The sequence below is a fragment of the Maniola jurtina genome, chromosome 16 (assembly GCF_905333055.1).
Source record: "Maniola jurtina chromosome 16, ilManJurt1.1, whole genome shotgun sequence".
NCBI lineage: Eukaryota > Metazoa > Arthropoda > Insecta > Lepidoptera > Nymphalidae > Maniola > Maniola jurtina.
In genome coordinates, this window is record NC_060044.1 from 2034182 (window position 1) to 2048946 (window position 14765).

Below are 14765 nucleotides of genomic sequence, written 5' to 3' on the forward strand. Positions count from 1 at the left end.
TTCCGAAAGGTCTGCAGCAAACCCCACCCGTTGCACTATTGTCGTACCCACTCCTGGTACAAGCTTTATCCTGAATTGGGGGGAAATGGGAGTATTAGTCATGGTTGGCATAGCTAATATTTGAAAAAAAATGTTCATCACGATGTCTCGATCAGTTAGTTATTCATCCATGAGTCTGTGTATGATGCAAAAGCTATCGTCTAAACTCTAACGGACTCCTTACCAGAGGCGGACTAAGGGTGGGCCGAGGAATGAATTCATATTTCCTGTTCATTTCTAAATCTAAGATCTGCTTTACAAAAGTTAGAAACTGAGTTATCTCTCTCGCGAGTCGGACTCATACATGAAGGGTTTCAAACCATCGTACAAGAAATAAAACTTTTTGATTTGCATGATGCTTACAAACAGACGGACTGACAGCGGAGTCTTAGTAATAGGGTCTCGTTGGCACCCATCGGGTACGGAACCCAAAAAACCACCATAAAATAAACCAGGGGCCTCATTCAGTGATGCCTCCCCCTCCGAAGGCCTTAGTCCGCCACTGGTTTTTAGTTCTTACATTGTAAAAGAGAAATAGATTAAAAATATTTTATAAGTATTGAGCCATTTTGAAAAATGGTTCAAACTTCAGATGTTCGCACGCTTTAGGCGGTGTTGAAGTTGTTTTCGCGCATGGTGAGCCAGTGGCTTCGGATGACCAGCAAGAAGTACACGCTGAGCACTGAAAAATAAAACGCAAACAAGATAAAGTTAAACAGCACTAAAACCCGACTTCTACGATAGCAACAGATATAGTAAAATTGTTTCTCTTTTTGGCTCTATCATTTGTATGGAATTACGTGAAAGAGAAAGCGCTATACTAACTTCTTTCCTCTAAGCGCATAATCTATAGAGCGCACTTTGACTTCGCTTAGACTTAAGTTTCAGTTAAAACGAGACAGATTTATGCCAGCGGTATAACGCTGTCTCGTTTTGACAATGTCTTAAGTCTGAGCAAAGTCCAAGTGCGCTCTATAGATCTCAGCTTGGATCCGCGGCGTAGATAATGATGCTGATTCTGTTGGCAACTAAATCCTAGAGTATTCGCATCCTTTTCTTACTAATGTACTTAATATGAATAGGACAGACAGTTTGACAGTTTATTTTTATTTAGATTCTATCAAAACTCGTGACTTTAGCTGCCAGTCGCGAGCCTATGTAGCGTGCACTAAATGTAAAATTCATGTTCCGTCCTTTTTTAGCAAATTAAAAGGAGCAGGATGCAGATACTCTAAATTTAGTTTAGAGAAGGACAACAGATTTGGCACCAATGTGTTAATTGTGTCTATATTATTATGCTGATATGTATTTATGTAGATTGATCCTTTGTGGTGTGGTAGAGCGGAAACGTGTGGGCCGATTTTAGTGATTCTTGCAACAATACATATTCGTCAACCTTGAGGTCCACGTCACTGCACGCTCCACCGATAATAACCGTGTAATACGTCATGAAAGGACGAACATTTTTACAGAAATCAAGAAAACCATAGACAATGATTTTAAAAATTTCAATGAGAACCCATAGTACGCGACAGGTCGAGATGGCAATCGGGGTATGAGGCAGGGGCACGTCTCGCACTCGCCCGCAAGATAACGATGTAATGGTGATAGTAATATAATTAACTAGCTGATGCCCGCAGCTTCGCCCGCGTGGATTGGTCAGATCCCCTGCAGCATCAGGATTGAGGAGTTGGACTCCAAATTTTTTATGAAACAATGTCGCAAAGTTCCTCTATCGATTAAAAAAGAAATTACGCAAATCGGTTCAGAAATCTTGGAGATTTCGGTGTACATAGGTAGAAAAACACAACTCCCTTTTTAAAAGTCGGTTAAAAGGTAAAAGGTCGGTCGGTCGGTTAAAGCCTATTTTACGCCCTGGTCAATCCTCTACTTGCCTGTGAAAGTCGGTTCAGCCGTTCCAAAGATTAGCCTTTTCAAACAGACAGACAGACAGACAGACAAAAATTTTAAAAACGTGTGATTCAGTTATGGTATCGTTCAAATAACCATATGAGCTTAATATGAGGTAGTTATTTCGAAATTACAGACAGACACTCCAATTTTATTTATTAGTATAGATAACGTCAACTTAAAACTAAAGCTACGGGGGTTCCAAACGCACCCTGGTCTGAGTAGAAGCCCACAACAAACTCAGCCGCTAGCCGTTAGCATTAAGGCCTTTGTCAAGCACTCTGCGCTCCAAATTTTAAAACAAGTGTAAATTAAAAATTCATAACGCCCCCGACAAGTGAAGGTTACAGTAACTAGAAAAGAGCTGATAACTTTCAAACTGCTGAACCGATTTTCTTGGATTATAGCTAAGAACACTCTCGATCAAGCCACCTTTCAAACAAAAAACAATTAAAATCGGTTCATTAGTTTGCGATGCCACAGACAGATACACAGATACACACGTCAAACTTATAAAACCTCTCTTTTTGGGTCGGGGGTTAATAGCAGTTGCTTTGACGTTCGCCGTGTGTTTGACAAAGGCATAAGTTGGTAATAGGTTACTTACATATCTCGGCCAAAGTGCTAAGGAGGTAGCCTAGGTCATAAGGCAGGGTTGCGATGCGCACGACGTACACTATGGCATACAGGACGATGAAGACCAAATAGTATATCAAGTAAGCCTTGACATAGTTTTTCTTTTCCTAAAAAGGAACGAGGACGCTTTAGTTTACAAAATAAATCCATGAGCAGCTACTAGTCAAAATCAAAGTCAAATAATTTATTTAAAACTAGATGATGCCCGCAGCTTCGCCCGTATGGATTTAGGCTTTTATAAATCCCGTGGGAAGTTCAGGACAAAATGTAGCCTATCCGTAGTGACCAGTTCCCGGGATGCAAGGTGTCTCCGTAGATAAAAACTTTTAAACGGATGATCTTTTAAAAATTCTTTGGGATCACCAGGATTTAGGAATTCCTTACAGCATCAAGGTTGAGGAGTTGGATCCTTGAAGTCAAAATTATAACCGACAGTTTCTAAATCCCATCAGCTTAGGTGGTCAAGTTCCCTGCAGCATCAGAATGGAGGAGTTGGAATGGAATTCAAATTTTTATGGAACAATGTGGCAAACAATGTTTCTGTACTTATCGATTGAAAAAAAAAGTCATCCTGTAAGGGATCCGTTTTTCCTTTTACGTAACCCTAAAGATTACGCAAATCGGTTCGGGGGAGGGGGGGGGGGGGGGGGTTTGGAGGTATCTTCCAACGCTGCCGTGGTCGCCTTTTTAGCAACCTTGAGACCCCAACGTCTATCGTATATGAGAGATGGTAAAACTTCGTAGGTACCTTATGTAGGCCAACGACCAGTAATATGGAGAAGGTCAGCAAGACCAGCACCAGCAGCAGCATGATCACGGTGACGGCGAGCAGCGCGCCCGCGGCTTGCTGGTCGATCTGCACTTTGCCGTCGTCGCTCCATCCCGACATCACAGCACTCACGGCTGCCAGAGTTATGATTGAGAGGATCGCGAGGATTGCCGACGCCACCTGTAAGCAAATTAAGCGGGATGTTATAATGTATTTTACCGTTTTTTTTGTGCGTTGTTTTTTATTGAAAATATTACAATACAAGATAAAGTTGAGAAAACTAAAACCCGACTGCGATCGTCTTAATAAACGCTAATATTATAGTAAAATTGTTTTTCTGTCGCTTGGTATATTTTAATGTTGTAGTACATTTATATTTATTGTAAGCTTGGCCCATCTTAATTATCTATAAACGTATAGAAGTTACTGATTAGATAGTTGGCGCCACTCAAATCATAACAAATCATAACATCATATTAGAAGGCGTCATTGATTGGCTGAAGTTGTTCAACATCTGATCGATAAACGTACTGTATATAAAATTCTTATAGTTTTTAGTTGATGAATTGTAGCATAATAAAGGATAATATTTGTAATCAATATATAAGATGAAAACATCTTTATTACTTAGATGATTTGTTAAACGAGCTTGATGATTTGTATATTAGTCACTAAGTTTATTCATTGTACAATTTGGATTGGCCGATAACGATAAGATAAAAAGGGGAGTGGCTAATAAACGTGGAGAGGTTACCTGTAAGAGAGGTTTTAAAACGACGACATTCGGAAATATACTAACGTAAGAGGAACAACATTTATTTGACACAAATGTAAAAGTTAATAAATTTAAATATGAAATAAAAGTATAATAATTTATCATAAAGATTGTGTTTGTGATTTCGTCAGACCTTACCCAAAAGGTCAGAAGAGGGACATCAAGAAAATATAATATTTTCTTGTCACGCTCACGACTCAGAGAAACAAGTGGAAATATACAGAGGAACGAGAAAGAAGTGGAGGTCTAGTAGACCACAGACATTTTGGAGCACAAGGCCAATATTTGGGCCTCAATATATCAAAGTACCTAGTCATGGCATCAAAGGATTTCTGGATAAACGGGTAGGATCTTTCCATGATTTTATTTTTATTGATAGCTATTAATGGTAATTTTTTTTTTTATTTTTATTTGTGTGGGTTTTCGTTTTGTTTGTTCTACATTTAGTTATCATTTTGTTAAAAAGCTTTGCTCCGAGTTGGAATGGAAATTATATAACGTTATGATACCTAGAATTACCCACATGTTTATAATTCATCTTGTATATTGGTTATACAAATGCGATCGACCTTCAAATTGTGGTTTAAATAACATTGAGGTATTTAGAAGGCTTATTTTACAATGAAAAATGAAAAATGTTTATTTACAAAAAACAGTCTTGTACAATTTTCCTGTTTCTGGTGGTACCCGCACTAGGTTATCCTGTATCGTGGGTACAATGGAATAGATAGTGAACATAGTGTTAAACAATATAAAAAGTGTGGTTTACTTAATGATGGGCGTTATTGTTACTTTTAAATAGTTTTCAGGATGTATCTACTATGTCCTGCCGGGGTTTTATTTCTCATTAAATGATTTCACAGGTGAATATCTCACGGAACGTGGTATTTCAATCTTCACACTTGTAATCGTGTGCCGAATTAGTTTGGTTAAGAGTTACGATAGGGATTTATTTTCACATACCTAGTGGTTTTGTTTTACGGAAGGTGAATTTCTGGATTTAGGTTCAATCGGTTGCTGCATTCATTGTATAGATAGATGTTTTCCTTTTTCTAGCACACAGTGACGCGATATTATCACACAGCACTCATTGGGCATCTTGAATGTTGTTTTATGAAATTATTATTTTTTGTAAACCGCTTTGGGATAAGGTAGAAAAAGTTACATGGAATAGCTTTTCGTTTTACGCCTGCCAGTGAAATAATCCGCCTCTACTTGTAATGGTTACTGAGTGATTGGGGATATAAAATGTTAATTGATAAAAATGAAGGTGATCCGTTGTAATAAAGTAATAGTGACCAGGGTTAATAAATTGAGCATTTTGAGAAATATAAATCCTAAAATGGGTGTAAAAGTAGGTTTATCTTATCTGGTTATTCTTTAACTAAATTTAAAATTATGGTAGGTAGGTAGTCAGATAGTTTTAAATACGGGGTGCATAAATAAGTGGTTTTTTTTACAAAAGTGAGGAGAAATGTTTTCATTTATCTATTTTTACCACTTGAAACGCGTAATGTTTGAGTTTCAAACATAACTTTGCTGATAACAGCTCACCATGAACAACCCATGGCCGGCCCACTACTGAGCAACAAGTGTCTCCTCACAGAATGAGAAGGGTTTAGGCCGTAGTCTACCACGCTAGATAACAGCTAATTTACTTTTAATACTGGCACAATAATTTGAGTACTACGAGTAGTAGGTAGGTATAGTATATGGGCAGCGGGGTTTTTTTTTTTTACCTGTATTCACGCAATTAACTGTGTACTGCCGCATTTAAATGCAATATGATTTTGTTTTTATTGGAATAACATCGCTTGGCGGGTTAAATTCCTGGCAAATGTTCTATTAAAATTAGAGTAAGTTTTTTTTTAATGGTAATATACCTACAGTACTGCCCTTAGGGCAGGGCGCGATAATAAGTACCTACTACCAAAATACTATTTTCTTTGTTGTACGCAAGAAATTTTAGGCAAATATCTTTGCACTACGCTCGCGTTTGTGGCATGACATTATCCCAGAAATATATTTTAAAAAAAATTCACGCTCGCTTGACTCGCTTCGCGATAGTTCAGTTTCGATATGCATTTAGTTAACAAAACTCTCAGGAAACCACGTTTGTTGTGCTCTCGAAATTGATCAGTCTATTTGATAAAATCGAAATGCGGTGCCTTATAAATTTCGCTTAGGAGCGCCGGTAGTATCTCATGATAATAATATGAATATTGATCATAATTTTTTTTTTAGGATGATTAAGCATTGAAGGGTTTTCGGCTGGTCTGGCATTTCGCCTGATTTTATGTTTTTGCTTATTTAGCGCGTTCAGGAAAGCTTTGACAACGTTTTATAACATGAGTATATATTTTTTTTTGTTTTAGTTACCCAAACAGAAAAAAAAAAGCATTAAAGATGTGGGACCGAGGGATAAATCTAGTTTGATTTTTGGTTGGATTATGAAGTTGTAGTTAGGGTATTTAAAATAGAAAGATTTCAATTGTAGGAAATGATGTAAAACATGTTGAGGATAAGTTGTGTAATAAAGTCGATAATTCACTTGTTGGATGTCACGCGATCTATTGCGAGGAGGAATCTTTTTCTTGTCTCTGTTTTTATAAATACGGTGTTCTGACGGGTTTTTATTTACGTCTCGGATTATTGAATACTTTCGGTGTTTGATTGGACGGTTAGAGGTTGCAAAAGCAATCGCCCTCTAATTAAATCATTTATTTAGGCATTAGTTCAATTTGGATTAAATCTCGCGAAAAGCCACGGTGGCTGTCTCTCGCGCGTCTTGGAAAGACATTCCTAATGCCTGTTTTTCTGAGGGAGGGATGCATTATCAAGTGAGATGAGCTGCAATGTTTGCGGCTGATTATTTTGGAAAATTTGCAATCGTGGCAAGTGGAGTAAAGTTTGACTAAACGATTTAATGAACTAAGTATATAATGGATTTGGTGAATGGTTATGTTATATAACATTTTGATAAATGGATGAATTTGAAGAGTGTATGTATGTGGTTGATGCACATTTGTTTCATATTTTTACTTAAGTTATAAAGTATTACATTTGGTGAGTAGTTATTTATATTTGGTAGGGTAGGTTTGATAAACAGGTAGTTATCTTGATTAATAAGTGAGTTATCATTTTATAAATGCGTACTTTAATGTTTGATGGACTGGTATACTTGATAAATGTGCATATTTTCATACTTCAAAGACAAGTTGTACCTATTAGTTTCTTCAAGCTTTTAGTTGCTGATAATTATATTAACATTCTTTAGAGCGCATGTCCTATGGACGAAATCGTTTATACATACTTTCACTGTTTGAAATGTTACAATCATAAAGATATAGTTATGACTAGAGGAGGTCATAGCTTGTTGCCGCTCTTGTACATCCATGTGTCGACTAGGTATTGTTATCTCAGTATATTTCAGGGAACCTCCGTTCGGGTGAAAGCGATAGCTGTTGGATAAATGCTTGTTGGGTTATCAGAAGACCGTGTAGTCTTCGATGAGGTTACTTGTAAATATTATAGCGAAATAGTAAGTTTAAAAATAGAATGAGGCTAAACTAAAAAAATGAGACAAAGATAAAAATAATAACTTAAAGCATTGAAACAGCATAAAGTGAAATAGTAACTTACAAACTATACATACATATTTACGAATTATGTAGATAGATATAGTATTACTGGATTACGTATATCAAATAAGAATACTGTCAGCTCATGTTTTGTTTTCGGCGTGGTAATTTTACGCTTAAAACTCATAAGAGATATCATGAGGTTCGCTTTCTGTAAAAGTTATTAGCTTTAACAGTTAATTGATTTATTACATTATTTATTTATTATACACTCAACAAGTAAAAGTATTTTGTTTTGACAAAATCCAAAGAAGTACCTATTGGATTAATAAGGCAAGGTACGAAGCATTGGCTGGATTTTACAACATTTAAAGTTTCCTGTTCATTTTTATCATTGAGTTAATTTGAGGCGGAAGGATCCTCTTGAAAATTTTTAAGATTAAGTTATTAGTAAGAAAGTATATTTTGCTTAGGTTAGTTTAAAATGTACAGCCGGTAATTTAAAAAAATATATATATATTTAATTTTACATAATAGGTGAAGCTGGTTGATGCACCAAAAATCGAATTATCATAGGAATTTAATTAAGCTAACATTTTTATTTATTATCAACTTCAAATATACAGTAGCAAACTGATTAGTTGGAATACATGCAGTGATTGGAATATTTAAGTTCCGATAGAAGAATCTATATCGTGGCTTGTTCCTTTATGGACAAGAATATTTTTGTTGACTCGTGGGACCACTTACACAAAATATCAACGTTCGGTTTGGAGGTCTTCCATGGCTATTCCTACAGTTCCATGACGTATTGAAGAGGTTAACACTTTGTCGCTCATCACATCAACCAGCACGGCATTTGGGTATGATGGATGGATGTAGATAGGTACACATTTGATGGGGGGGGGTTTAGTGGTTTGTATCAATAGGAACCAGGGGTTGAATGAGGAAGGCTGAGGACAGTACGTGTGGTGCTTACTAGGGAAGGTTTATGTTCAACAGTGACCTTATGATGATGACGATGTAGATGACGATGATGATGATGATGGACGTACGAGGATGAATCTTTTACGAAACGAATAAAGGGAAATCGAACAGATGCGGGTCATTACGGTTAACATATAAAATAATGTATAAGGTACCTACTTTCTTCTAATCTTTATGATCGATCAGCTTGTGATAGAGATTTTGATGTCGTAGAGAATAGAGATGTATCGAACGGAATATTTATTTCATTTTTTTCCAGCTATTATGTTGATATCGCTTTTCTCTATGAAAAGGAATTAATGATAAACTAATAGGTATCATTCGGCGGCGAGTCGCGACTGTGTCGTTCCCAGGGTCGAATTTGGTAGTTCTGCTTATGTTACTCGAAACGACAAAGTACGCCATATGGTGCATATTATGGCTAAAATAAAATATATAAGTATCATGTGAAATTATAAATCAAAGATTCTTTTTGCATGTAGATATTATATGGTTAAGAGGCACAAGTGACGCAACTACTGTACCCTGGCGTTTGTTTAACATTGTCCATTAGTACTTCAGAATGTGGATTTTGCTAGAAAAAAAAACAATAGGTAATTGTAAGAAATATGGGAAGCGTAATCTGCATTAAAAGAAAAAGTTTGAATTGGAAGCAACCAGGCATAGGATTTTCATACATCCGTAATCACGTTCCTTTCAACTCTCTATCTATCACGGTTCACGATACGCCGTTCGCGGTTCGGGCCGTGACGCACGTGCAGACGGACAGACGGACGGAGAGCAGAGGTTTAGAAAATAGGGTCTCGTAGGCACCCTTCGAGGGGTACGGAACTGGAGAAAACTAAATTATAATAATGATAATAGGTTTTCTAGGTTACCAAGTAAAATTACTTCTCTTAGGTCGGATTGTATTATGATGGATGCTTATGAAACAAAATTAAATGAACGGTCTACTCAAAGTGTTTTATGTTTGCAGGATCCAAGGATGTTGGAAATGAACAAATGAGGGAAAGGATGACCCAAAACTAGGTATGGGTCAGGGACACAAAGTCCCAAGGAAGGAAAGGATGGAAAAGCCCCGAGGTTACGGGCTATGGACAAAAAGTCCTATAGGAGGAAGGAGGTGGACCCTAGGATAAGGGTCATTAAAAATTTGGATCTGGAGGGAAAAGACCCTAGGATAAGGGTCATTAAAAATTTGGATCTGGAGGGAAATAAGGACAATCATATATGTATCCCGGTAGAAGAGAGACGCGCCAAGGCTCGGAATCCGCGATTTTCCAATAAGAAGGGAAGAAGAAAATATGTGCGTAAAACTATTGCGTTGAAAGTGTATGAAAATGTTTTGTGATTTAAATCGAGAACTGGCGGCGATTAACTTTAAGTTTAGAGAGTTTATTTTATCAAAAGGACAAGAAGTTCACTTACACATATTCATATTAAGAATCGCTCCCGATTCTAAATATAAATATAGAAGAAAACATAATCTTTAAAGGTATGGTGACTATACAATAATATAAAAAGTCAAAACACGTTATATTCGTTAACAAACTATACCTACATCTAGCTAAGATATCTATGGTGTTTGACACTGTTTGATTAAACTTTAAACTTTGTAAAAGATTTTTCCTCCAGTATGAGTTTCGGCAAGTACATTATGTAGTAGAGCTAGGTAGTTTACATACCATAATTAGTCCTAGCTTTATGTAATTGTAGCATAATAGGTATGTTCGTTTTGTGTACCATATTTATGAGATTTAGCTTTAAAGTGATGCGTGTATGTACGGACTTTAATAGTATTTTCCTAACAAATAGACATATTTTGAATTTGTATAATTGACTTATATAATATAGTTCATCAGTTTTCTTATATAATTCTTTAGTGGGAAGGAGAGTCTAGTTGGAACAGAACTTTTAACAATTTATTTTGAGATACTTGAAACCCTTTAAAGTAGTTTTTAGTAATTAGTTTTACATGCTCATCCCCAAAACTCTATTGAGTGTTCCTGTAAAATATTGGCTTGTGAGTTATAATTGATACTTCGGACTTTATGCATGTACCTACCTTCTTTGATTAAATGGAGGCCTCCTTTAGTTGCTACTGGTCTCGCAATTTTTGATATCTTTATGATTTTTGAAAAATTATTTATAAATTTAGAGTGTCTGCATCTTTTTATTTTAATATTAGCGGAAGAGAACAGAAAAATGAATTTTAGATTAAAGGCTAAATTTGAGTGCTACTGTAGACTGGCAGGTAAAGTTGCGAGGGTAAATAGTTTGGAATTGAATTGAGTTTATCTGCTATTTTCTAATTATATCGGATGGAAAGGGTTGCTGCGAGTGCTCTAAAATTAAGTTGCAATCATAATCAATACCAATGTATCAATAAAACTGTATATTCCTTCTAGTTAAGGTTAGCAAGAATATTAATTTAATTAATTACTATCTTAATTTTTTTTTGTTTTGTTGAACTAAGTCTTTGTCATTTTGGTTGTGAAGTTTACATGTTACTTAAGTTTTAATTTTTTTTTTTAAAAGCGATGAGACTCGCTTAAAACAGGATGGCCGAGCTGTAAGCTTGGCCCATCTTAATTATCTATAAACGTATAGAAGTTACTGATTAGATAGTTGGCGCCACTCAAATCATAACAAATCATAACATCATATTAGAAGGCGTCATTGATTGGCTGAAGTTGTTCAACATCTGATCGATAAACGTACTGTATATAAAATTCTTATAGTTTTTAGTTGATGAATTGTAGCATAATAAAGGATAATATTTGTAATCAATATATAAGATGAAAACATCTTTATTACTTAGATGATTTGTTAAACGAGCTTGATGATTTGTATATTAGTCACTAAGTTTATTCATTGTACAATTTGGATTGGCCGATAACGATAAGATAAAAAGGGGAGTGGCTAATAAACGTGGAGAGGTTACCTGTAAGAGAGGTTTTAAAACGACGACATTCGGAAATATACTAACGTAAGAGGAACAACATTTATTTGACACAAATGTAAAAGTTAATAAATTTAAATATGAAATAAAAGTATAATAATTTATCATAAAGATTGTGTTTGTGATTTCGTCAGACCTTACCCAAAATTATGAACTCAGAATTTTATCCGCTTTCATTTGACACCCCACTCGATACAATAGAAAAAAAAAATTTGGAGACCCCCACTTTTTTCATGTAACATCCGTTAGGTCCATTTTTTTGGTATAAAATGTAGCCTATGTCACCCGGACCTTTACGACGAATCGATTGACACCTCATTCATCAAAATAGGCCCAGTAGTTTAGGCGCTACGGTGGAACACACAGAATCTGGATACAAACATACACACATACATACATATTACATAGACTGCTAAAATCATAACCCTTCCTTTTTGGCTTTGCCGCAGACGGGTAAAAACTTAAAGCTAGCCTTATCTAATTACTATACAAATATTGTCGTACCTACTCCTAGCACATGCTTTACGCTTAGAAAAGGGGAATATTAGTCAGCATGATAAACATGGGTAATATTATTTACTAGCGACCCGCCCTGGCTTCGCACGGGTGTTCCGGGATAAAATATAGCCTATACGGATTCGGAAGAATCCCTCTAAGTAATGGTAAAAGAAATTTTGAAATCGGTCCAGTAGTTTTTGAGCCTATTCAATACAAACATACAAAAGTACAAAGGTTTCCTCTTTATAATATTAGTATAGATAAACAAAGCCAGTCAGTCAATCAGCTTTTCCTTTTATATACCTATGTAGATAATAACAAAACAATAATTTTTAAATAGCAGACTTCTCGCAAAAGTCAAGGACACATTCGTAGAATTTTACCGTTCATTTATCCTCCAACACATCAAGACCGGTTTGTCCTGTGGAGACGGTATTGATGGCAGTGTGTTCGTGGATAAGTATTATATCATACGAAGTGGCGTGCAGTTCATAGAGGCGTAACAGCACTGCTTACCCTAGTTGTAATGGTTCAATGCTGATTTTCAATATGAGGTGCCACACAGTAAGTTTCTGCCTATTGAATGCCTACTCTGACACTAAATCCTTTGCACGCCTCTGCATACGAGTAGGAAGCAAACCGACACGAGGCACTGAGAGGCCACATTTTTGTTGCGTTTGCCGTGGAGACCCTGGGCCATGGAGTCTTAGTGCTAAAAAAATGAACGAGACATTTCGCCGCGTTTAATATCCTCATCGGGTGACAGAAAGGCTGGCTCATTTTTTGCGCAACGGATCAGCCTGGCTGTCCAGCGTGGAAATGCAGCCAGTTTCCTTGGACTATTCCATGCGGGCATGATTTGTATAGTAATTAGATAAGGCTTGCTAGTTTTAAGTTTTATTGTAAAATTTTCAATAAAAAAAATCATGTTACCATAAGCCTTCATTAGCAGGTCATATGGTTTTTTAGCATGGATTAGCATAAACAAACCGTTCGATATTTGATTACACGCCGGAAAATTTTGCATAATGAACCGTTAAACCAACGGTGCTTATCGCTATTCGCAGAGGGCGCATCGATAAATAGACACTTCTTACTGTATCCACGGAGAGAAGTTAGCTTAAAACTCTCTCTGTTACGTAATTCCATACAAATCGCAAAGACAAAAACTCAGTGGGCGTTAATCATTTTGAAGCAGGAAGCCTTCCGTACCATGGTACAAGAAATAACATTTTTAATTTTTTATGTGGCGGTAATTTTTTTTCATTATTTGTTGTTATAGCAGCAATAGAACTACTCATTCTGTGAAAGTTTCAACTCTCTGACCTATTACGGTTCACGAGATACAGACAGACGGACGGACGGACGGACAGCAGTGTCTTAGTCATAGGGTCCCGTAGGCACTCTTCGGGTACGGAACCCCAAAAAAAGTAAAAATATTTACCAGATGTAAGTAGCCGAGGATCAAGCAGCCGATCCTCAGCGGCACGCAGAAACAGCACTTGTTAAATTCCAGCATCATGATGAATCTGTGAAAAAAAAACAGGCGAATTAAGGTCAACGAGTTAAAAGTCGTGATAGCCTAGTGGTTGACAGTTGACACCTCCACCACTAATAAGACCACAGCGCTCACCCAGTGGTGTGTGGGAGGTCCCGGGTTCAATTTACGACAGGGGAAATTTGGAATTTTATGATTTCTAAATTTTCTATGGTCTGGTCTGGTGGGAGGCTTCGGCCGTGGCTAGCTACCACCCTGCCGGCAAAGTTGTGCCGCCAAGTGATTTAGCGTTCCGGCACGATGCCATGTAGAAACTAAAGGGGCATAATGGAACTTCCATGTCCCTTCCAGGTTAGCTCGCTACCATCTTAGACTGCATCGTCACTTAACATCTGGTGAGATTGCAGTCAAGGGATAACTTGTATCTGAATCAAAAAACACAGAGAATTTGACACAGAGATAGCTTGCATCCCGGGAACAGACAACCAACAAAGAACGTTTTTCATCCCAGAAAAAAAGTTGCCACGGGATCCTACTTAGATTTTTTTTGTCTTTATTTTTAGCTGGGGCTTTATGACTTCGTAATTATGTCGCCCGCGTAAACAAATCAACTTACATTAAAACTCAATCACTAATAATTAAAACTAAAATTACTGGACCGCAAATAGTAATTTACAGAGCATCCTCGCCTGGTTAGATAAGGGGTAAGCTATTAGCTAAGACCCTGTTACCATCGATGGCTCAAGCTGTTACATATATCCCTATAATATGCAAATGTCGATAAAGAAAACCTTTCACACTCCATCAGCATAGGCACATGTTGAATGTCATCAATGACATCACACTTCACACTAATATTATAAAGGCGAAAGTTGTGTATGTGTGTGTGTATGTTTATTACTCCTTCACGCAAAAACTACTAGACGGATTTGGCTGTGGAATGGAGATAGATAATATCCTGGATTAGCACATTTTATCCCGGAAAATCAAAGAGTTCCCTCGGGATTTCGAAAAACCTAAATCCACGCGGGCGAGGCGCGGGCATCGGCTAGTAGATATTAAACTTCTTTTAGGTCAACAAAATCGCGGACAAAATAATTAGTTTTAAA

The 14765-nt window shown here is 36.8% G+C and overlaps 2 protein-coding genes across 3 annotated transcripts in view; both read right to left on the reverse strand.

Moving 5' to 3' along the window:
* LOC123872944 overlaps positions 1–14765 on the reverse strand; it is a 17247-nt gene continuing 2482 nt past the window's right edge. For both annotated transcript variants that reach the window (XM_045917552.1, XM_045917554.1), the window contains exons 2-5: positions 13603–13687; positions 3335–3535; positions 2558–2693; positions 1–721 (exon numbers count right to left, since the gene is read on the reverse strand). In XM_045917552.1, the coding sequence (XP_045773508.1) occupies positions 645–721; positions 2558–2693; positions 3335–3535; positions 13603–13680 (492 nt within the window). In that variant the 5' untranslated portion in view covers positions 13681–13687 and the 3' untranslated portion in view covers positions 1–644. The remainder of the gene's footprint in view (positions 722–2557; positions 2694–3334; positions 3536–13602; positions 13688–14765) is intronic.
* The window catches only part of LOC123872945, a 20662-nt gene continuing 15180 nt past the window's right edge, over positions 9284–14765 (reverse strand). Inside the window, exon 7 of the transcript XR_006797570.1 lies at positions 9284–9300. The gene's annotated coding sequence lies outside the window, so the exon portion shown is untranslated. The remainder of the gene's footprint in view (positions 9301–14765) is intronic.